This window comes from Saccopteryx bilineata, chromosome 7 (assembly GCF_036850765.1).
Source record: "Saccopteryx bilineata isolate mSacBil1 chromosome 7, mSacBil1_pri_phased_curated, whole genome shotgun sequence".
Taxonomy (NCBI): domain Eukaryota; kingdom Metazoa; phylum Chordata; class Mammalia; order Chiroptera; family Emballonuridae; genus Saccopteryx; species Saccopteryx bilineata.
The window spans coordinates 106,100,103-106,123,276 of record NC_089496.1 but is presented as its reverse complement, the minus strand read 5'-3'; the positions used below and the strand labels follow the sequence as shown (position 1 = coordinate 106,123,276).

Genomic DNA, 23,174 nt, shown 5'->3' with positions numbered 1-23,174 from the left:
CAGAGGATGCTACTGCATCTCCCGGTCCCGATCGTAGCCCGGCCCCTCGCCTTCCCTGCTGGTGTCTCGGCGGCTGGCAGGCACCGGGAGCCGCGCGGAGTTGGGGTAGCCCGGCGCACGGCGCTGATTGGCAGAGAGGGCGCCGCCGTCCAGGAAACGGCTCGGATTTCAGCGGGGGCGTGACCCGCCGAGAGGGGGCGGCGGCGGCGGCGGCCACAGCGGAGAGCGCCGCGGAGAGTCGAGCGAGCGGGCTGGCTGGCGGGCGGCGGGCGCGGAGCGGGCGAGCGAGCGAGCGCGGCCGCCACAAAGCTGGGGCGCCGCGAGGTCTGCGCGCGGCGTAGCTGGCCCGGCGCTGCGACTCCTCTCCAGGCTGGCGGGGCCCGGGCGCCCCGAGGCCGCAGCGTTCCTGCGCGCTCTGAGCGTTCGCAAGTTGCGAGCAAAGTTTGGTGGAGGAAACGCCAAGCCTGAGTCCTTTCTTCCTCTCGCTCCCCAAATCCGAGGGCAGCCCGCGGGCGTCATGCCCGCGCTCCTCTGCAGTTTGGGGCGCGCGTGAAGCTTCGGAGCCTTGGCGCCGGCTTGGACACCAGAACCACTTTTTCCTTTTTGGACTTTCCCCGGAGCTCGTCGCTGGCTCCATCCCGATCCACGCCGGGCGCGGGGACAGAACCGATCGCCCAGGAGCGTTGCCATTCAAGGTAATCGCCGTGTCGGGCGGCTCGGGGAGCCTCGCCAGCGGGGGGCATGGGCTCTGTAGGAGCCTGGGACGCCGGGTGCACGGTTTCCCGAACTGAAGGAGCGGGGGACTGGCACTAGAGGCTGCTACCTGTCCCCCCTTCTTAGGCTGCAGAGGTGATGGGGGACCTGGCTGCGTGCTGGCGGCTGGCGCTTGGGAAGTTCTGCCTCTGCCACCCCTATCTAGATGCTGACATCTCCCCCTGCCGCTGACGACCCCCTCCCTGTCAAACTCCCCCGGGCTTCGTCCCGCCGGCCGGCGCTATCCTCCGATCCAAGAGCCAGCAGGCGAGCAGCAGGACTGTCTCGCTGGTGGCACAGCCCCGCAGGTCTGGGGCTCAGAAGGGCATCTTCGGGGTCCTGTCCCATCGAGGCCCTGGCAGGGGACCCTTCCTCGAAAAGGAACCACTGGAGTGGGGCGGGCGACGGCGCCTTAGGGCTGATGATGCTCGGGGGTGGCACCTTTGGGGAGGGGGTTGCTTCGGTTCTATGATTTCAGTGCCGGGCGCTCCTCGTCCGCAACGCGCCTGGGGCTAGGGGGCGAACTGGACCCACTTTTTCGAGATCGCTGCCTGCTGCTGCTCGGAGATGTCGAAAGCGCAGGCGAGTTCTAACTTGCGCGCTCATTCTTTCAGAGACCGGGCTGCGCCGGGGAGTCCGCCGAGGGCCCTGCCAGGCGCTGGCTCCGACCCTCGCGGCCAGAGGACCGGGCACAGGGCTCCGGCCCGGGGCTCCGAGAGGCTCCGCCGCTCCCTTCGCAGCCTGCTCCCTAGCAAATTCTTCTCTGGCCTTCCTTCTTCTCGCCCTATTCAATAAAACCTGCCCTTAAAGGCAAACCTGCTTTCACACTCGGGGTGCCCATTCTGTGTTTGGTGTGAAACGCTATGAACATTTAAAATCCTATTGTCCCCTTCGGTCCCAAATCCCTGTAAATCTTCCTCTGGCCTCGACTCATTTTCATCTGAAAAGCCTGTTTAGTTTGAATAGAAAAGCAATCAGGCGCCCCTCTCCCTTTCCCTGGAATGTCAATTAAAATGCAGATTTCTTTGAGCTCTTTAGCACTCGGAGACGGGGGAAAAACAGGATATTTCAGGCAAAGAAATGAAGGAAATATTACAATGAAACTGGGTTGGTGGTGGTGACAAGTTCCCTCGGAGCTGCTGCAAGTGGGCTTCTGCTTGCTGGCGTTGGTAGAGAGGGGACTGTGGTCCTGCGGCAGCCTGTAGTATGTATTTTTTGAGATTTTAGTATGTTGAGTCCCACCCTCCAAATCTGACCCGTTGATAGCACCCTCTCCTACTCAGCCCTGGGGAGAAGGGAAGTGCCTGGGAGGCTTTGAACCTGGGGATAGATCTGCCCCTTTGGAGTGGGAGGGGGAGCCAACCCCACTCACAAGGCACTGTTGACTTTCCTGATGTGAAGTCTACCCAGAACAAAGTGCCCAAGTGCTTAGCTAGAGTGGGCAAGCCAGCGGAGGACCGACAGATAACTATCATACTTAGAGATGGAAGCGAATTAAGGCGGACACTGTATTGGCTTGCCTCCTTGGAGCAGGGAGTTGGGGAATGTTCTGGTAAATTGAGGAACCCAGTATAGACCCGGCATGGGGATCACTCCCCAGCCAGGGGCTCTCTCGACTGTCACTGTGCCTGTCTTTGGGGGCTGGCTTGTGTGGAGGTGAAAATGGGCCAGGGGAGCCGGGTGGTCACGACGAGCCAGCCATCCATCACCGGGAGGGTGACAGCTCCTCCCACGGCCGGGCTGAGAAGAGAGTTCCCTTTCAAGGGGAAAAATAAACACGCTGGGGCTTTCACTGAGGCTCCGACTCCGGGAAGGATTATGGTATTGAAGGCAGGAAGCCGGGATTGTGGCCGCCGCGGCATGCTGGGCCTGTGTTACCAACATCGAGCCTCGGGACCTAATTACCCTGTCTAGGAGGTCCCCCCATACTTTCGTCCACTCTGGTGAGAAGCTGGTGCAGGCCCACCACCCTTGGCCTCCGCCCTCCAGAGATTTTGGGGAGAAGGCTGCCATGGGGGCCCGGACCTGGGAATGGCTATAATTCAACTTTCTGGTGAAATCTGATGGGACGAATGAATGGTTTGATATGGAGCTGAGGTCACTGTCCACCTTCCTCTGCCTGAAGTGGAGGAGGCCCCCCCTGGGCTGCGACTGGTGGGCAAGGAGACTGGAGAAGCAGCCTGGGTTGAAATCTACTAGGATTGAAGTTTGTTGGTGAAGTTGTCAGAGGCAGAAAATTCCCATGCATTCTGGAAATGCTTAGTAAATCAACGAGAATGCTTGTGTACTTACCTCCCACGTGTATGTAGAAATAGATACGGAGTTATCTTTGGAGGCTTTTAATTTTAAGAGTAAAGAAAAGTTAGGAGGGGGGAGTCCTTCAAGCTCTCTGAAAACACAGGGTGTGCGCGCACACACTATGAATCACAGTATTTCACATGTATTGTCTTTGAAGCAGAGATTTTCTTTTCCTCTTGGAAACGGTGCTGCACCCTCCTTTTTCCTTACCCATTTTAACCTTTAGTTACTGCTAAAAGGAGCACTTTCACTGAGATAGCTTTGGGGAGGCTCAGGCAGTGTTGAAATCCTCTGTCATAATTTGAAACACAAGTTACAAGTTGGCATGCAAAAAGCACCGGGTTTTAAGATATTTTTATATTAAAAGTCTCACTCCCCCCTTTCCCCCCATCCCCAGTCTTATAAAATGTAGTTCATTCATAGGGTTCATAGAACTTGCTTGTTTTAATCAAATCCGCTAAAAGTTTGTGCCTTTCGACTCTATGCTTAGTAATTGAGGATACGTGAACAGCTAAATTCTTTGACTGCTTTAAGCTTGGAAAATTCTCTTTGCCTCTGGATCAAATGGGTGAACAGACCAGTATGTTGAGCGCCCTCTTGTAAAATTTCTACTCTGAAATTTTAGCCAGTAGGTTAGCATATTGAAAGTTATTGGCCCAGTTGCATACCATGACTGTCGTTTACATGTCATTATCATTAATAAACGCCTGCGTTTATTCGAGTTCGCGGAGGCTCCGTTTTTAACCCACAGTGTAGGCCGAAGGCAGTTACTAGGCCTGGTCACTAGCTGCCACTGGTCACAGCGGCAGGGGATTCAGGCTTCGTGTCTCCTTTTAGATCAGCTGCTTTGCATGCATTGCAGTTGGGTTCAGACTCTCCCAGTGGCCGCTTGGTGAAAGAGTGCAGTCCATTTCTGCGTTCGAAAATGAGTCTTGACAAGTGTAAACTGGTGGGAATTTTTGGTAGCTTTCCTGGGATCTTTTCATTCTGCTACCGTCCTTTCTCGACCCTCCAGTGAGGGTGGGGTGCTCCGCTGCGCTCCGGCCCCACAGGAATAAGCCTGTTACACAGCCTCCCCCACCCCCTATTCAACTTTCTGAGGCCCCCTTGGCTGAGGGGAAGTTATCGAGGCTGGTTATGTCAACCCGAGCATTGTTAACTTGCTTTTCTAGTTGTCCTTGGAACTAAGGGCACGTGGCTTCTGCATTTTGAGGGCGGTGAGGGGAATCTGGGATAGGAACACACTCTGTCTGTCTGGCGTGGCTGCGTGGATCTGTGTCCTGTAGCTATGCTTTTTATCTGTTTCTTAAAAGTATGCTTTTACCAAGGTCAGCCTCACATGGTTCATGGACCCGTCTGGTGGAAACAGCTGGGACTCTGAGACGTGGAGGGAAGGCATTTGCGGATAATGGAAAAACACCGTTTGCCAGTAGTTGGGAAGCCGACACTGGTCTGAGCCCACCTGGGTTTGATGAACGGGCATTAGGGAGGATGGCACTGATTCGCCGAATCTCTTTTCTCCAGAGGCTGCAGCGGAAGCCGCGGCGACACCATCAGCGGCAGTAGCAGCACCGCGGTTGCTGAGCCCACCGCAGGCCGAAGGCATTGCTGGCAGTCCATGCGCGCAGGGGAAGTGTGCAGATGGGATTAACGTCCACATGGAGATATGGAAGAGGACGGGGCATTGGCACCGTAACCATGGTCAGCTGGGGCCGCTTCATCTGCCTGGTTGTGGTCACCATGGCAACCTTGTCCCTGGCCCGGCCCTCCAGTTTAGTTAAGGAGACCACGTTAGAGCCGGAAGGTAAGTTATTTAATCTCACTTTCCGGGTAGCAGGTTGGTTTGGGGGATTTGTCTGGGGAAGTGGCACTTAAGTCCAGGCCTGTTTGAGAATCAGCTGCCCTTGCGAGGGGAGGGTACTCCCTCCTCTCCACCCTCCCCCCCAGAGTCAGCGATGACCAGAGGCGGTCCTTTGCCGGCAGACTGCAGGCAGAATGGGATGGCCTGGTGTGTTCTCGGTGGGAGTGTTTCTCTGTGCTGGTGAGGGAGGCTGGCAGTCCACCCTCGTCCAGTGCCCAGGAGAGCCGTGGCAGGGAGCGCGTGGCTGAATGCCACCTCGGGCTCCCTGCTGTGGCAGTAGTCTTCCCTGACGGAAGGTCCTGCTCACAATGTAAAGAATTGCTATTTCCTGACAAAAGGAGCAACTAAGGGAAGCTGCCAACATCTGAAATGCTGACATTTTACTTTCATTGTCTCAGGACAAAACCAAGCTTCTCAAGTTCAGCCCAGAGATGCTTGACATGTCCGACTGTTTTTTTTTAAGCCATTGTAATTCATAACACTCAAGCTCTACGTCACAGCGGCCAGCAGCCAACTTTGTTTTAGGTAAATTTGAAAGCACGTGGACCTGGGCGTCTCCCACACTTGTGAGAACTTCCAGACCTAACAGCGCGTGCACTGGTTGACTCATCATTGGAAATTCAATCGGAAAGGCCAAAGGCCCCTTGTTTTGAGCACAAATTGAGGCCGAATTTGTCCGCTGGGCAGATCGGACCCACTCTCCCAGGTCCTTCCGTGACGGCGGTTAGCCGGGCCTCTGCTTGGTGCAGCGTGGAAATCTGTCATCAGTAGGGAATATTGGTAGCCGAGTTATTTTTCGAGTGGTAATCCGAGACTAAAATGGCAGATCTCAGCACTCATCGCCACTTAATGAACCTGTTTGCTGTGAGCCCACCTGGTGCCTGCTGGGGGCCCCGCCGCGGTCCTGAGTGGTCTGAGGTCAGCTCAGCGGTTCTGGGAGAGCACCCTGTGGGGCAGGCCGGGTGAGGACAAGAAAGCCCATCCGGAGGCAGAGTGGGAAGGAGGGGCAGGTTCCTGTGTGTGGGGGGGGAGGGTGCTAAGCTGAAGGGCGCGAGCTCCCCCGCGCGTGGACTGTGAAAGGATGGGGCAAAGCTTTTCCTAACACAGACATACTTACTCCCCAACCTGGTCAAGTCATCGTGAGTGAGACCCCGCCCTTTCCCTAACACTAAAGCATGGAGGCTCCATAACGAACAGGAGCGGTGACATCACAGTGGTCTCCAGGTCTTCCGGAAGGGGCTCTGGGTAAGAGTTGGTGTCCGACGTTCAGAGCTGTGACGCCTAGAGGGACCGCCGCTTTGGCGACATAAAGCCAGCACAAATGTAACTGGCCATGGTGGTGCATTTTTTAAAGGGCTTAACAGGTTCCTGGTTTCTGCATGTCATGCCTGTGCTCCTTTAATTTCGCTAATAATCAGAATGGATGTTTCCCTAATTGCTGGTTTTCCCTTGAGTGCGTGGCTCAGCGCGCATGGAGGCCACAGAGCTGGGACTTCCAAGCGTGCGAGCCCAGCCACGGCCCAGGTTGGGGAAAAACTGTCATTCTTCATTTGGACTTTGAGGGCAGCATTCTTGTGAGTTGATTTCAACATAAAGTGTAAAATGGTCCTGGAGGACTTCTTTTATCGTGTTTAATTATTGAAGAAAGTCTAAGATATGTGTGTACATGCAGGGAGAAAGTGGTGAGGCAGAGAGGGGAGAATAGTGGGCAGGGGTGGGGTCCCCCCCAGTGGGTCTTTGCATAAAAATTTGTACCCAGCAATACCTTGTTGGAAGCAGATCTTCCCCACCAGGGAGCTGAGGGTATACTGGGGGCGGGGGAAGTCCGGGAATTCTGTGAAATTGTAGGTCGTATTTTGCAGAGATCTTTCTGTGCATTTTCCTGGGTTCACAGCTTCTGTGAAGTTAGCATCTGGGGTTGTGAGAGGTTATTAGAAAAAGGGGGGGCTTAGTAGAAAGTGTGTAAAGCCTGCAAAGAAACAGCTCTGAAAAGCATACAAAGCCCTGGACCTCAGTTTCTCTTTCTGTTATCTGAGGGTTTGATAAAGCCATCTTTAGGGTCCGTTCATTATTGTTGAATGAATACTTATCTCCCCGGAAGCCCTCTGGTTATCTTCTCGAAGGTTGCTAGAGATACAGAGCAGTGAACACCGGGACCTGGCGTCTAATACACACCCAGGGCGTGTTCTCATTTCCCCAGTGCGCGGGGGGCCCCTGCGTGCCTTCCCAGTCCTGGGGACTGGCCCTGTCAGTTGCCACAGTGTCAGGAAATATCTAGGCTTTTGGAGATCCCTGAGAAGTTGTCATAATGGAGGAGCCTCCCTGGTCTGAGGCAGCTGTGTTTGCTTTCTCTAGAGTCCGCCCTTGGCCTCTCGCGCTGTTGGCCCACTACTGGCCGCCGACCGGAGCCCTAAGGTGAGCTCTGCCGTGCAGGAGTTCTGCTTTGGTGTCAGGTTGTTAGGAAGCAAATCTAATTATCGATGAGAAAAGAGTTTTTAAGGACTGGAAGCAGACCGCCTGAGCCTCCAGTATAGGCTGTGGCCATGCTGAGTTGGGGGGAGAGGAGAAAGAGGCACTGCCCCCATCCATATATGTCCGTCGGTGCCTCCTGTCCTCCTTGGTACTGCAGTTGTAGCTCTGATGAACGGGAACTTCAGCCTTGACCTCCCATTGCACAAGGCCTAATCTTGGAAGGCTTTGTGGTTTGCTGATTGGGAAGCTTAGTTTAGATCATGTCTTTTGGGCTGGACTAGAGGAAAATATGTCCAGAGAAAAATGGGGCTAAGTTCCAGAAAGGGGCCTGAACCTTAACACCAGAGGATCCTTTCCTGTTATTTTGATCTTATACAATATCATATATCATGATATCATATCATATCATATCATATACCATCATATATCATATCATATATCATATCATATCATATACCATCATATATCATATATCATATCATATATCATCATATCATATCATGTATCATATCATATGTATCATCATATCATATCATCTGTCTTCTGGACACTTTCTGAAGTGGTCACAGTAGGGTTGGGTCTACTCAACTGATTTAAGAAGAAACCATCTCTGCAAGATTTTAATTGTTAATGTTCCATATTAAAAATGCATATTTTCAATTGGTCATTCATTGGAGGGGACCAGCTGGAGGGTATAAAATTCAGTTTTTAAGGCAATGGAGGACAGTCCTCAATGCCAAGTACTGTTCCGTTGATTAATATTCTAATTATTTAAAGGATAGTCCAAGCTTGATTACCCTGGGAGGAGGCAACTCTTGCTTTCAAGTTCTTCCTGACTTTGTCACCTACTCCGGGTTAATTAAGTCATTGTTGACATTAATGACATCTTTGTTTACACCAGCCCAGTAGGAGCTAAAATAAAAGGGCTTTTCCAAGCCCAAACCTTCAATTACTTTCTCACCCTCCACAAAGTATGGTTCTGAAAAGCAACAACCTGGGAAGAAAGTCGTTTGCATGTTTTATTTTGTTTTTAAACCACTTCTTTGTCACCCTTCTAAGAGGTGATGCTGTCCTCAACTCACGTTGGTCCAGAGTCCATTAGTGGAGAAGTTCAGTGAGGAATCCACACAGGGCCGCCCCTCCCACCCCCACCCAGCTCCCAGATCATCCCAGTATGGTGCTCGTCTTTTGTGAGGGTATCTAAATGCTCTACAATCAGCCATACGCATTTAATCGTAAGTCAAAAGAAAAGAAAAGGAAGAAAGAAAAAAAAAGAATATATCCGCATACCAGGAGTGAATGATTTAAAATAATCTTCTGTTTTGTATTATCTGCATCTTTGTTCCTCAGTGTGAGTGTTAATATTTAAGAGTTGACTGTAACTTGATAGTTAGCTTAGGAACAAGGACTTATTCTTGGTCAATTAAACCAAATGCAGGCTTATGCAGTTAAATACACAATGAGGTACACATTCTCTATTAGTATATAAAGTATTTCACAATTCGGAGACAAAGAGCTGTGTTTAATATTACTTCTACAGCAAAAATTTGGCAAGCCCGGGGAACTGGTATTTGTGTGTTTTCTATACTGGTTCCCTGTGACCCGACTTCAGTGTGTGGGTGTTTTGCCTGTTTATTTTTAACCAGATAAAACACGAGTACCTACTATGGGACCAGCCCCCCACCCCCCACCCCTTGCCCCAGTAGGCTATAAATTAAGGACTTCCAAGTTTTCCTGACCCAGTTAAGAGTGAGAATTCAAATAACCAGAGCAACCCAATCTGAGATGTCGCCAGTATTAGACTTAATGAATAATTACATGGTTAGGAAATAACTGAGGTGGTGTTTAAACAGGCAAAGTTTTCTTTCATGTTCACATTCTCCATAAAATGTATCTGGTAGCCCTGGCTTGTGCAGTCTGTTTGGGTATTTGTTTATCCAGGGTAATTGTTAAATGGCTACCACCCCCTTGAATCAGACTGTGGCTTCGTTTTACATTTCCATTTCCGCTGTCTGATTTTAGCCTTTAAAGGAAAATGTGGGAAATAGATTTTGGGGTGCCGGTGTGTCAGGGAGGAAGTGCAGTAGGTAGGTGTGCTGCTTCCCGCAGTACTGGTTGGATTCTTAGCAAGGTGCTGTGTCTTGGCAGGCGGTTCAGGAATGACGTGCTGAAGGTATTTTAGACTCTGCCCCACACGGCTTTGATCCAGTGGGTTCTCTGTGGCTGTGCATAATGGTCCTCGTTATTGTTGTGCTCTCCTTGAGGGGTGATGTTAACCTTAGGTTTTACATTCTTTTCATCCTTTTGCTACAACATATCCAGGTGAAGTTTACAGATGGCTCTGCATTTCCAGCTTCCCTGGCATGGCAGTGCTTGATGTTGCTAACCAAGCCACCCCCTACCCTACCTCTTTCTCTCTGTCTTGCCTTTTTTAGTGTAGTTTCTTTTAACTTTTGGTGACAGTGTTGAAGGTTATATCAGGCTGTTATATAAAGGGCTGAAAGTTTGGCCTTAGCTGAAGACATGGGTTTCTTTCTGATCATTATATCCAAGATGAACAGACCACTAAGAACTCAGCTTTGACCTGAGTAGGGGCTCTTGAACTTGGGTTTTTAATGCTATGTGTAACACGTGTTCTGTGTTGCGGAAAACATTTATCTTCATGGGAAGGCTTAAGGCTTCCTGGCATCCTTAGAGTCTCCATGAACTAGCCACTTCCTTCTGCTTATCTAGGTAAACCAGGAAGAGTGACCAGCCAGGTATAGCTCTGGCTTTGATGGATTAGGGCAGTGGGAGTCAACCTGGTCCCTACCGCCCCCTAGTGGGCGTTCCACCTTTCATGGTGGGTGGTAGCGGAGCAACCAAAGTATAAATAAAAAGATAGATTTAGCCTGACCTGTGGTGGCGCAGTGGATAAAGTGTCGACCTGGAATGCTGAGGTTGCCGGTTCAAAACCCCGGGCTTGCCTGGTCAAGGCACATATGGGAGTTGATGCTTCCTGCTCCTTCCCCCTTCTCTCTCTCCTCTCTCTCTAAAAATGAATAAATAAAAAAATTAAAAAAAAAAGATTTAACTATAGTAAGTTGTTTTATAAAGATTTACTCTGCCAAACTTAGCGAAAATCTGACATAAAGTACTTGGTAAGTAATTATTATTATTATATGCTTTAACTTGTTGTAACTCTGCTTTATAAATTTTATAAAGTAAAGTTACTTCCCTACTTTATAAATCACCATTACTGTGGAACCGGTGGGTCGTTAGAAAATCTTACTACTAAGAGAGATACAAAAGTGGGTGGTAGGTATAAAAAGGTTGACTACCCCTGGATTAGGGGATCGCAGAAGAAGGTAGAAAGGGAGCCTGAGGCTGAGTTCTCTAACGAAGTCTGCTTGGTCGAGCTGCTGGGCACTTCTCTGCTGATAGTCCAGCATGTCTTGAAGATGGCTCCTTCTGAAATTAACAAAGGGTACTTTCTCCAAGGTCATTCTCTCTCTCTCTCTCTCTCTTTCTCTCTCTCCCCTCTCCCTCCCTCCCTTCTTTCTTTCTTTCTCCCCTCCCCCCTTGATCTGTCACTATCCCTTTTTAGGGCATGATAGGAAACCCAACTGGTAGCCTCACCAGTGGCACGTGGTGTTTGCAAACTTTCTCTGCCCCCCGTTTCTGTTAACTTCAAGCTTTTACTCTTTATATATTCATGCAGAAGGATATTTAATTATTGGGGCAGACCGAGGCCATCTGTGAAGACTGCCTGTCAAGTAAAATAGGCACATTCTAGGTCCTCAGTAATTGTGGTTCTGGGAACTTGCATCGTGACAGAGTTCTCACACGTTGGGAGGGTGCTGCCACCCTTCACCCCACTTTGGAAGACTGTAGGTGACTATGCCCCATCCTGGACTTCTGCCATTTCATATGAACTGAGTATTAAAAACTTCAGATTCTTTTTGACTCGACTGAGTCAGGGAGCCACGCAGTGGCATACTCTTTCCTGTAACTGGTTGTCCAACGGAAGAAGGGTAAATCCCCAAGTCGTGTCTGAGCAGAATGCAGAAATATAATCGAATTTCAGGTTATGGTGAACACGTTTTGTGAGGAGGTCAAAAGATAGCCTGCGAGGAGATACAGATAGATTCAGAATGAGGACGACGGATGTATTTCTTGGTACGATTTATACAACTCCTTGCCTTGAAAGAGAACTGAATCTATATCCTAAAATGTTATAAATGTTTAAAATTTAAAAAAGACCAAGAATCCTGTATACAATTAACCTAAATTCTGCATCTGACATTAAAATATATATATAAATGAATACAGTCATTTTTAATGGCATGCAATATGCTTTCTGGGGACATGAGCTGCACAGAAGGGACTTGGCCTCTGGCTCTGGGCAGGTCCGGTTTGAATCTTTTCAGTCTCTGGGTGCTGTGACCTTGGACAAGTCCCATAACCTCTCCGAGCCTCCCTTTCTTTATCGAAAACGAGGCTGATAATATCTGTCTTGAATGGGGGCTATGAAGATTAAATGTAAATGGGATAGAAGGCCCTGGCCCGTGGTGTGTGTGCTCAGTAAGTGATCATTTCCGCTCTGCCCCACCCCATTTCCTTGTCAAGGTAAAAACCTGATAATAGGAATTAAAACCAACCTTTCCAGGATGTTTACCCTACAGAATACAGTGATAAATCTGCATTTACGTTCATTGAAATAGAAAGGAGCTCTAGACCTTCAGTTTGTCCAACCCTTTTTATCATCTTGGGCGTTTACAAGTCTGAAATTTAAAAATGTGACCGGCCTGCAGCCTGCAGTCCACATGGTTCAGGGTTGACATGTTCCTCCCCCCGCTAAGAGGGTCAGTTGCATCTATACAATAACAGTGGGACACACAATCTTGAGAGGCAGTGTATTTTGGCAAGGAGAGGGCATTCAGTCTGAGGCACCCCACAGACTGTCCTCAGGCCCTGGGAAGCTTGTGCAGAGGAGGTTACGGGATTGGCTGGGGGTGAGGTGGATGTGGCGTTCTCTGCGTTGGTCCTGGCCAGTGAGAGGAGCCCATGGCATGTGGCAGTCATCCCCACCATGTTTGTTTGGAGTGGTTTCCCCTGGCCAGCCTGCTGGCCGTTTCTCGGCTCACAGAGAGCTAGGCTTCCAGTCTGCATGAAAGGGAAGTCAAGAAATTGTTCCAGAACCCACACACAGTACTCCGGGGGGCGGGGCTGGGCCATCATTTGGATGCTACGCCCCATGGGGTTACTTACTGGACAGAATGGGGGAGGGCAGGGATGCAAGTGGGGTGGTCAGTATGGGGGGTCATGTTCCTTTAGCCCATTCCCTGCGAGGATGAGGACGACTGGGCACAGTAACTCTCATTACCATTTATTAAGTGTGTGCCATGTGTCAGGGACTGGGCTGGGTCCTTGGACATACATCATGTCCAGTTGTAATAATCCAGTCGACTCCAGGTATTTCTAGTTCCATTTTATGGATGAGGTAACTGAGACTGATTGGAGATGAAATGGTTCCTTTAAGACGCCACAGTTAGTGAGTGTGGGCTCGGGCCTTTGGGTGAATTTCTTAGGGCAACAAACATTTCCCAGTTGACTCTTTCTCTTTCCTGAGTCTGGGGGTAGGGGGGTTATGGCCCTCTCTTTCTTAAATCTGTCCCTTCCCCTGCATAGCCCCATGGCCCCCCTACAGCTATCTGAAAAATGGTCACAGGCAATGCAGACGTTCCAATAATAATGACTCCGTGATTCTTCTCGAATGGCCTCTCGTGGCATGAAGCTGATTGGGAAAAAGCTGGTCCTCTCTGCTGCCCAGGAGACAGGAGGGAGACTGCTCCTGCCCCGTTCGTGACCCAGGCTAAGCCACATGGCAGGAGTTCAGGGCCAGAAGGACTAGCCACTCGCTCACAAGACACCTCGGGGAGCAGGAGCAGGTGGTCCTCCTGTGTTTCCCAATCGCAGGAGCTTCTGGAGGTTTGCCCTGGGCCCTCCTACATGCTGTTGGCCCTTTTGGTTGTCACTCTGATGCCACATCAAGCTGTGACCCTCTGTGATTTGCGACTGGATCAGGCTCCCCCCCCAAAAAAAAATCAAGACGGAAAGGGCAGAAGCAGCGACACCCACATGTCCTCGAGCCTTGGCCAGGAAGGGTGTCCTCAGGGGAGAAGGGGCCATTTTCTATAGTTTGGCAGAGAGAAGAGATCGCAGAATAACGACTGTGGCTTCTTTGAGTTTGTTTCGCCAGATGAGTTTTTTGAGAACCTACTATGTGCCAGGTTCTAGGGGGTGGGGGATGAATGACAGACAGAAAGCGGTCTCAGGCCTGTTGGGCTGGGGGGACACAGGCATCGGTCACAGAACGGCAGGCGGCAGGGCTGTTGCAGTCCCAGGTGGAGGTGCTTGGGAGGTGGAGCATGGTGTGTGGCAGGGAATGGGGGGCCCTCAGGGGAGCCAGTGTTCTGGAACAAGGGGAGGGGCTTGAGAGAAGCCTGAAGGAGAAGGCCGGGTCAGGCTGGGGGTCTGTGCGCCCTGTTCCTCTGGGAGCTCCCACGAGGCTGGTGTTCCAGGTGGTGGGCACACCCACCGTGACTCTTCAGCAGACCCACCACATCGCATCAGCCTTAGTCTGCACCAGTGAGACGTGCCACCTAGGTTGACCTCTGTGCCCAGTTTGGGAAATGCCCAGGGCCTGGCCTCTCTGCTGTCCACTGTCACTTGTGACGGAGAGGTATCCACTGTTAAAGGCATGGCAGGTGAGGAGGTGGGCACGGGCGGCCCGCCCTTGCATGAGCCATTCCAGCCTGCTCCTTGACAGACTCTTTGCTGGGCCTGCAGCTTCTAGTCAGGCCGGGGAGGACTCAGGGAGGTGGCCCGAAGGCAGGGTGGGGGGAGGGAAGCCAGGTGGACCTGGGTTGGGCAGTGATTCAGTCTGTTCTGGGAAGCCTTGCCTGGGGGCACCCCTCTCCCTGGAGAGGCGGGCACCGTCTTGGTTTAAGAACGGCCAGGCTCGCCCTGTCCACAGGAAGCCCCCCCCCCAGCCCTTCTAGATCAGTGCCCCTCGGACTGGACAGGTTTTGAAAGGGGCTCTGAGGAGAGCGGAGAGCAGCGAGGGGCTCTTCAAAGTTTGTTTTGTTTCTTGAAGCTTTTACCTCTATGCAAATATGAGGCTTAGGGCAGGGGAGAAAGGTTAACCCTGGCGGTGCCTATCTTGACTTGGAATTTCCTGAATTAATGCGGTTGTGGTCCTCTGGCTCAGGATCCCCCCAGGGGGAATTTTTCTTTTCTCTGCAACTCACCAGGAGAAAGAAAAGCGATCCCTGTGGCCTCTTGGGGCCCAGCGGGGCAAAGCCAGCTGGGGCTGTGTCCACTCTGCCCGCCCAACTTCGATTCAGGGAAGACTCTCCAAGAGGTCACTCCAGCTGAGAGACCCCTCGGGCTGCAACCCGGGGCCTCCGGCCCGAGCAGAGCTCCGCGCAGCCAGCCCCGAACTCAAACTCCTCGCAGAGGCCAGAGCTGCCAGATCTAACCCATTCAAATGAGGAGGGCCATCTGTTTCCCAGCGTCCAGCTGCTGTCCCTTCATTTGCAAATGGCTGGGATGCTGGTGGTGGTGGGGGGACCAGTCGGAACGTGTCTGCAGGCCAGGCGAGTGTTGGCGCTGGGTCCTGCTGAGCGGAGAAAGGCTGAGCCCTTTAAGTAAACTTGCTGAACAATACGCCCCCCCCCCCCAGTCCCCCGTTGAAAACGCTGGAGGCATCCTTGCCCTCCTGGACTGGATCTTACCCCCCCCTTTTCTTTTGTCCCTGGGGCTACTTTCAAAGTACTCATTTATTCAAAGAGTTCTTACCGGAGAGGGGCCTGTTCCCTGGGCTTAGGGAAAATGTCAAGTAGGATTTGGACGTCAATCTGACCTCTGGGGGCTTAATAGGGAAAATGTGTCCACCAGGTACACATCCTTTACGGACTCTTCGCGTCAGCATCTGGGAGGCGAGCTGGTCCCAGCCGCGGCCTCTGGGAGGCCCAGGTAACACCAGGTACGCAAAGGTGACTGTCTCTGAAAACCTGCTTCTGGAATGTGGTCGGACTGCCGGCTTGGGGCACACTCTCCAGAAAGCAGGCCGAGTACCCCACTTGCTATATAACCCAGGTCCTGCAGCCTGGGAGCTAGGTGAGGGCCCCTGGCCCCCCACTCTCCGGGGTTTGGTGTTTAGGGTTGTTCAGGGTTATGCTAGGCATGCCGTCGGGCTGTGATAAGTCACCCCTGAGCCCTGCTGGGATCCTGTTCTCAAGGGAATTCTGTGGGGGTTACCATGCTCCATGCACAGATATCATGTATCTCAAATTTGTTGGATGGGTAAATAGAATGCACTTGAACAAGCCACAGGCCTATTTTCTTACTAAAATGATCGAACAGGTGTTGTACATGGGTCCTGCTAATAGACGACTCTCATAAGATCCTTGGATGTTTAGTTCTATTTGGGAACATTCCAGAAATCTCCACTTAGGTAACTTACATATATTTGATGTGACAGGTTTGTTCATTTGAAAGAAAACCGTGTGTTTTAAAGTCAGAGGAATGCAAATTGAAGTTCCCATGTGGTTGGAAAAAAAGTCTGCTGATCAGTTAGCATTAACAGGGGCCCCGGCTGAGGTGAGCGGTGCTTTCTCTCAGATGTGCCCTCCCCATTCCCAGTAGAGGGTGTGCAAAGGCCTTCCCAGGCAGCCTGTGGTTTTGTCCTTGGGGTGACCTTGACCGGCAGTAGGCTAGCCTGTCGGTGTTTTCCTGTTCTGTAAACCTGGCCCCGAGGTTCAGCGATGTGTAGGGACCGCCCAGGTTGATGTGGCTCGTCACAGACTCTTGTCCTTGGATACCGGAGCTGACCTTCTCAGCACGTGGCCCTTGGACCAGCACCATCGGCATTAGCTGGGAACTTGGGGGACATCCAGATTCCCGGACCTCCTACCAACCCAGAATCTTTGGAAGTGGCGCCCAGGACCCAGTGTTTTAACAAACTGTGCCGATGGTCTTTACGCAAAATTAAAGTCCGAGAGCGCTGCCCCGTCCCCCCTCTGGAAGCTCTCAGTTGGAATAGGTGGGTAGGCGTGGGCAGGAGCCTGGGTTTGTCTGTGCGTGGACCGGATACAGAGGCAAGAGCCAGGGCACCTTGAAGATGGGAGCAGTGCGGTCTGTCTTAATGGGACTCAGGGACTTTCACAGAGGAGGTGAGATTTGAGCTGGGCTTTGAAGGCTGAATAGGAGCTTGCCAGGCAGAGTATCCAAACAGGAGAGGCAAGTAGAGGCAAGCCCAGTATGTGATGGGGGGGCAGGGGTGGGGGGGCAGAAGCATCCAAGGCCTTAGTGCAGTGGTGCTCCTGGGTTTTACCTGTCAGAGTGTGGGGGCTCCGTGCCCTTTCTTTTCTCTCTCCTTCCTTTTTTCCTTCCTTCCATCCTTCTTCCTCCCCTCCCCCCCTCCCCTTCCCTTTTCAGATCACTCTGGTGGGCCATGGTGGACCCTTGGGCTGGCCGACGGGGGCTTGCAGAGGTCATTTGGAGAGATGGTGGAGGTGTGGCGTAGACTCGCCCGTGCTCTCTTTGGAAAGCTGCTTCGGAGGCAGAATGAGAGGGGCGGGGATGTGGGGACTGATGGGATCTGTGGCGAGAGGGGCCTTCGAGCCACTTGGGACCTTGGGTGGGTATTATGTGCGACTCCTGCAAGAGGCCAGAGGAGGAGGAGGAGGAGGTTGAAGGTCACTTGCTTGTTTTGGATAAGGCTCTCTGGAGACATTCAGGTAACACGTTCCCTTGGGCAGGTAGAAATGTGAACCTGCAAGCAGCGACTTGAGTGGCATTGATGTGGAGGGGGTGGGGAGCTGTGGCGATGGGGAAGATGAGGGTGTAGGGAAAGGACCAGGGTTGCTGGGGTGGAGTTCTGAGCACATCCACAGGGACAGGACAGGTATGATGGTTCCCAGAGGGGCAAGAAGACCTCCGGGAAGCATTCCTGTTCTTAGTACATGCACGCACACGCAGAAAACAGGGTGACGCTAGGTAATTCAGCACTCAATTCGATGCCGAGGCTCTAGAACTGTCGCAGAAGGTTCCTCTTTCTAACACCTTCCCCTTCCCGTGTAGAGGAGAGCTGGCTAGGTGGCTTTTCTGCCTTCCGAGCTGAGTCCGTGTCACCAGGGACTGACAGTTTCAGCTTCCTGGTGCCTGATGCGTGTGCCACGTGGGTGCTTTCTGAGCACGATCTCGTTTCTTATTGTTCCTGGTTTGCAGGTGAAGAAACGTGACCTGATGAGAAGACCTGTCCCAGGTCACACAATTTGTCAGTGGCCCCTTTGGGACTCAGGTCTGTTCTGAGCCTATCCTGTAACTTCCCAGCCTGGCCTTGCCTTTTCTGAAGAGCCAGCAGGGAGGGGACCAAAATGAGACGGGCCCTGATGCTCCCGTCTCCGTGGAGGGCTCAGGGAACAGCTGTTGGACCCGGAGGAGCTTGTGATTAGAGAGGTGGTGACCACAGCCTGTGCAGTGAAGAGAGATGTCATCAGGGACGGGGGGTGTTTTTGAGGATGAGGGTTAGGTTTTTCAGATCCGGTCTGATCTATGTTCCTTTTACACTGGATACCTCTGGAAGGCCACCCTTGACCTTAAAGATTGTGTTACTAAAGGCCAGGCAAGTCCTGTTCATCCCTTCAACAACTTGGGAGGCCCACTCCCTGTCCCCAAAGTCCTCTCCTGCTTGGGGTGACACTGGGGTATAGAATCTCCCCACCGAGAAAGAGATTCCCAGTGGCCTGTGGAGGTCTGCATGGCCAGCTCTTGGACGATGGGCTGTTCCCTAGAACGGGGTGACCTAGGATGCCCTGAAGAGGCCGAGAAGTGCCAGCTTCCTCTGCCATGTCTGGCGGGCGTGTTTCTAGGAGGCAGGCGGCTCGGGCGTGGATCAGCAGGCAGCCAAGCACGTGGGCTCCTCATTGTGCACTGGACTGGGGGTGGGGTGTGGTGGGGGTGAGGGTGGGTATGGGCCCCTTTGACATAACTTTGGAGTACCAGGTTCTGTGTCTTGGGCACTGGGTCATCTCATGGCCTGTCTCTTGGGGACATGCTTTGCAAACAGAGGGCTCAAGTGTGAAGTTCTTGCTCCGGCAAAGCGATGGATATCTAGTTTTAGGCAGACGGCACTGGTTCACTACCTGCATCCTAGTGGTCCGGTGGGAATTGTGCTCTGGTGAATATGAGAATCTGATGCAAGGATTGTGACCAGGGAGAAAACCAGCCTTTCTGTTCTCTCTCTGTTTCCCTCTCTCCCTTTTGGAGAACAATAACTAACATCCTAAAATGTCAGAATCAAAAGGAGAGGGGAGCTGGCAAAACAGGGTGGGGGCCCCTCTTCGAGGAGCGTGCTCTGCAACACCACACTGTTCTTACATTTTTATTGTCTCCTTTCAGACTTGAAGAGCTAGCTGCTCACCATGCTTCTCAAAGACAGACCGAAATTATATGAGGGGTGTGCCTAAATATGTAATTTGTAATGGTTACCATATTGGAAACATTAGCCATTATTCCATCTGATCATCAGGAATGCGAGCCAGGCTCCAGTTTCTGGAACAGTCAGGCTACTGTGGCAGAGGTAGCTATTAGCGGTGGTTACGGCCCCGTGATCCTGACAGGGAGAGTTCTTAAGTCCTGACGTCTGTCCGCAAGACATCCTGACGGTGGGGTTGGGAGGAGCAGGCCGCGGTTCAGCCCCTTCACCGATGTGCATTTCATTGCTCAGACTTCTTCTTTTTTTGTCTCCCAGCCTGATACTGGCAGGATTTCTTGAGGTAGAGACCTTTCATCTTTTATATTGTGCAGAGTACTGCCCCCCCCCCGCCTCCCCCTTTAAGAACAAGTAGTACCTAAGCCTTATAAGGCTGCCGTTTGATGTCAGGGCTGTTTTCTTCTGCACGTCTGTTCTTGTAAAGGGGAAGCTTTGAGGATGTCTGAGCTGAGACAGTGGCCACCTTCCTTGTCCGTGTGTCTGCAGAGCCCCCGGGCTAGCGGGCACGGCATGCCAGGGTGGTCCTTTCTGACTCGATGGCGGGGACCTCAGTACCTTTGTCTCTTTCTGCTGGTAAGTTTTGATGCCAACTAGGCTGAAACTGTGGCAGTGAAAAGTGGGGGTTCCTCTCTCCCAAAGCTCTGACCCTGTAAAACATTGACAAGCTGCTGTAATGCCAGGTGTCTGTCTGTCTGTCCAGGCTCCCTTGATTCAAGCTTGTGAAAAATGGCTCCAGGCGTGCTGGGTCCATGAGGGTTCTGTATTCTCTTCCCGTGGAGAGAAGTTGGCTGTTGGCCCATTGAAAGTTCTTACCAGGACTGTGGCCTGGCCCCTACAGGCCACCAGAAGGGTGAGTTCAGGTTTACCGGAACAGATAGGATCAGCTGCCACTTACTTGCCATGGGTTTCGTGTACTGTGACATTGCGGTGACATTTGCAGCTTCACTCTGTGTTTCTTCTGTCAAGACCTTGGCAGTCCCATGGCCGCGATGTTTATTTCTCTTGTCCCAGGTGGCAGAGTATCAGGGAGGCACCAGGAAATGGGGCTGTCTTACTGCTCTTGCCCCAAATGTTCAATTAGAGTTCCCGTGGGAGCCCCGAGCTATGCCAAGAGGTACAGGCTTGTCCCTGCAGCCCACACCTCCTAACTGGACGGGCCTCTGCTGCAGTCACACACCTGCCTGGTGTTTCTCCCGCTCCTCCTCTCCCCTCCTCTCCCCTCCCCTCCCTTCCCCTTCTCCTCTCCCCTCCCTCCCTCCCAGAGTAATCCATTTCTGGGTTTCTCTCTCTTTCTCCCTTTCTTCCCCTTTCTGCTGGAAGGAGTTGAGGGCTTGAGCACCCCTGACTTTCTGGGAGGGGAAAGCCTCAGAGGGACACGTTCCAGGGGTGACCCACTGTGTCCTTGAATCCGGGGGGTGGGGGTTCCCATTTCTTAGCAGAGATTAATCTTGACATTTGAAAAGACACCGTCCAGAGGAAGCCCCAGAAAAGGCTTAATTTGTGAAACGTGATACGTGAGTTGTCCCCTTGGCACAGACCGCCTTTTTCTTCCTTAACAGTTTAAATCTGTCGTCTGCTCCCCACGAAACGATTGGCCAGGGCAGGACGCGAGTTTCCCATCTGTTCTCTGTTTGCATTTGGGCGCCATTTCAAAAACCACACGGGAAAAGTTTATAGGCAAACATTATAAAAAGTGACAGTCTGAAGCACTGCTATCGCTGGTTTGGCAGCACCAGGTGTTACCTGAAATAGCTCGCGGTGCCAACCCCCCACCCCCGCCCCGCCCGCTGTCTCGGGATGACAGTGGCGAGGTATTCGGCTGGACGTGTGCGGCGAGGTCCCACAAACCGCAGCCTTCTCCGGATCTCACACGCGTTCCCGTCAGGGCTCTGCGCCCACACACAGCGAGAACTGGTTTCCCTGCGGGTAGTCACCGAGAGGCAACTTCACGCACGCGGCGTGGGGCTAGTGACGTCGCTGTGACGTCACGCCAAGACGCATGGCGGTGACCTCTTCTACCTTGATCTGCTAAAGGACTTGGAAAGTAGCCCCGGCCTTGGGTCCCTCCTCTTTCCCGTCGGAGGCCCCTCGGTTCTGAATCCCGTTCGCCTCCCAGGAGTGACGGCCGGAGGAGTGTCCAGGGAGGGCAGGGGACCCAGCTCGGGGCAGGAATTACACACAGAATGTGCAGGTGACTCAGACCTGTCATTTTAGACCAGCTATGAAAGCGCCCTTCCCTGTCTGCCGTGTGTAAATATCAGAGTAGTCGGTTTATTGAAGAGAAGCCGTGAGTGAGTCCGTGCTGCTGGCTCCCATCACGTGCTTGGAACCCCCGGGGACCAAGTTCGAATGGGCAGCTGTGCTCCTCCCCGGCCGGCGGTAGCGAGACGAGACAGTGCACTGAGCCCTCCCAGAAGGTCAATGCTCGGCCTTGTTTGTCCAGCAGTTTTAGGGAACGGAGAGACGGCAAATGTCCAACACGCCTGTGTGTGTTTTTCTGTGTCCTCGCTTCCTTTCAAATTTCAATTTATACCTGTGTTGTGGAAGCCTCTGAAAGAGCAGTTGCTGTGTAGCAAAGTGGCTTCTGGAAACTTCTTCCCTCATTGTGTTTTGGCAAGAAGGGCCCAGGGAGTTGTCAGAAGGTGCGCTTCAGGGCCTCTCTCTGCTCCATGCTTCAGAATGGTGGAAAGCAGGACACGGCACCAGGACAGAGAAACCCAGGGACTGTTCATATCTCTGTAAAAAGGTATCGTTTAACATCGTTCAGGGGGTGCTTTGCTCTGTGTCGGCTGTCGGCTGTGACAGAGCCAGGTGTACGCCTTGGCAGAGTCGTGGAGAGGCCCGGCCTGTGTCGGCGGGAGGCCCTCAAAGTTAGGGAGGTTGTCCCGGCGCCCCACAGACCTATGGGGGTTAAATACTGCTGCCCGTGCAGGGAGCAGGCAGGGAGACTCCTCGCAAGGGGTCAGGCACAGAAGAGAAGCCTGGAGGGGAAAGGGCAAAATGGCCTCCCCTGCGCTGTCTGAGTTCCAGGCTACTGTGCAGTGTTCCTGGCACCTTGGCCTGAGTCATCTTGGATGTGGGAACCTGGAAACTGGGTGACGTTCTGCCCCTCCCCCTATATGTCCCACACACTCTTCCTGACTCTGCTCTTCCTTCTCTTCTTGGTATTGTTTCTCTTTAACGCCCCCCCCTTTCAATTGCTTTCAGTGGCCCACTTGCCCCCCCCCCCCCAGCAAGGTGCCCTCAGAGTCCTCCTGAGAGACCCAGGGATGTTTCTGGGTTCTGCCGGGGTTTCACCAAGGACACTGACCCCCGATGAGCCTTTTGTGAAATGATCACTCAGGCGAGAGAAGGGCGTACACTCTCTGAACTTAACCACGGCAGCAGTTGCTGGTTTGAGACTTTGAAGGTGGATAGCTCAGTTTTGTGGGTGAACATCGTCTAATTGGAAAACTGGGCAACAGTGTTGACCTGATTCTACTGGAAATAAAAGCCACCTTTAGTACATCAAAGTCAGCTTACCGGGCACTGGGATGCTCATGTCCTGTTCAATACCTGGGTCCTTCTTGGGGCCCTTCTTGGGCTGTGTGCCTTTGGAAGTGTCCACTTGGAAGCCCTGGCCTTCCATGTTGGCTGTGGATGGCGGCAGTCAGCAGGATTTCTAGAACCTGGTGGATCTGTAGAGGTCCGAATCCAAAGACCTTCTGATCCTCTGAAAAGAGTGGTGCTCAAGGTCATGGTGAATGTCTTCAGCCTGGAAGAATGACAGTGATAGTAACTGTCATGGGCCCAACGAGTTGTAGTTTGGAAGATCAGGTTCCTATCGGTTGCCTGCCCTTGAGATATCACAGTACTGTGCTCCCCCTCCTCCAACCCGCAGGGGGTGGTGTCTTGTTGGCGACACCAGTCCAGCAGCATCTCAGACACACTGGTTTCAGCAAGGCTTGGCGGTTTACTTGTTGCAGGTGAAGGAAAAGATTCTCGGAACAACACCTTTCTTTAAAAAAGGGAGAAGTCACAGCTCCACCTTTGTTGGGAGAGATTTCTCTGCATCATAATTGCGAGTGTCTTCCTTCTCTTTTATTTTTTTCAACAGTCTTAGAGCATTCCACCGCATCCATGACATAAGGACATGGCTTCACCTTATCCGAAGGCCAGGACAGAGCCAGGTGGCCGCCCGGGCCCGGTCTCTCCTGGAAGGGAGGGAGGGAAGCGTTGCTTCCTGGTCAGTCATCTCTTGATGACCAG

General features: G+C 52.3%; 1 protein-coding gene across 5 annotated transcripts in view; it reads left to right on the top strand.

Moving 5' to 3' along the window:
- Positions 1 to 209: 209 nt before the first annotated feature.
- Positions 210 to 23,174, top strand: part of FGFR2 (fibroblast growth factor receptor 2) — a 103,967-nt gene continuing 81,002 nt past the window's right edge. For all 5 annotated transcript variants that reach the window (XM_066240422.1, XM_066240421.1, XM_066240419.1 and 2 more), the window contains exons 1-2: positions 210 to 695; positions 4,576 to 4,855. In XM_066240422.1, the coding sequence (XP_066096519.1) occupies positions 4,693 to 4,855 (163 nt within the window). In that variant the 5' untranslated portion in view covers positions 210 to 695; positions 4,576 to 4,692. The remainder of the gene's footprint in view (positions 696 to 4,575; positions 4,856 to 23,174) is intronic.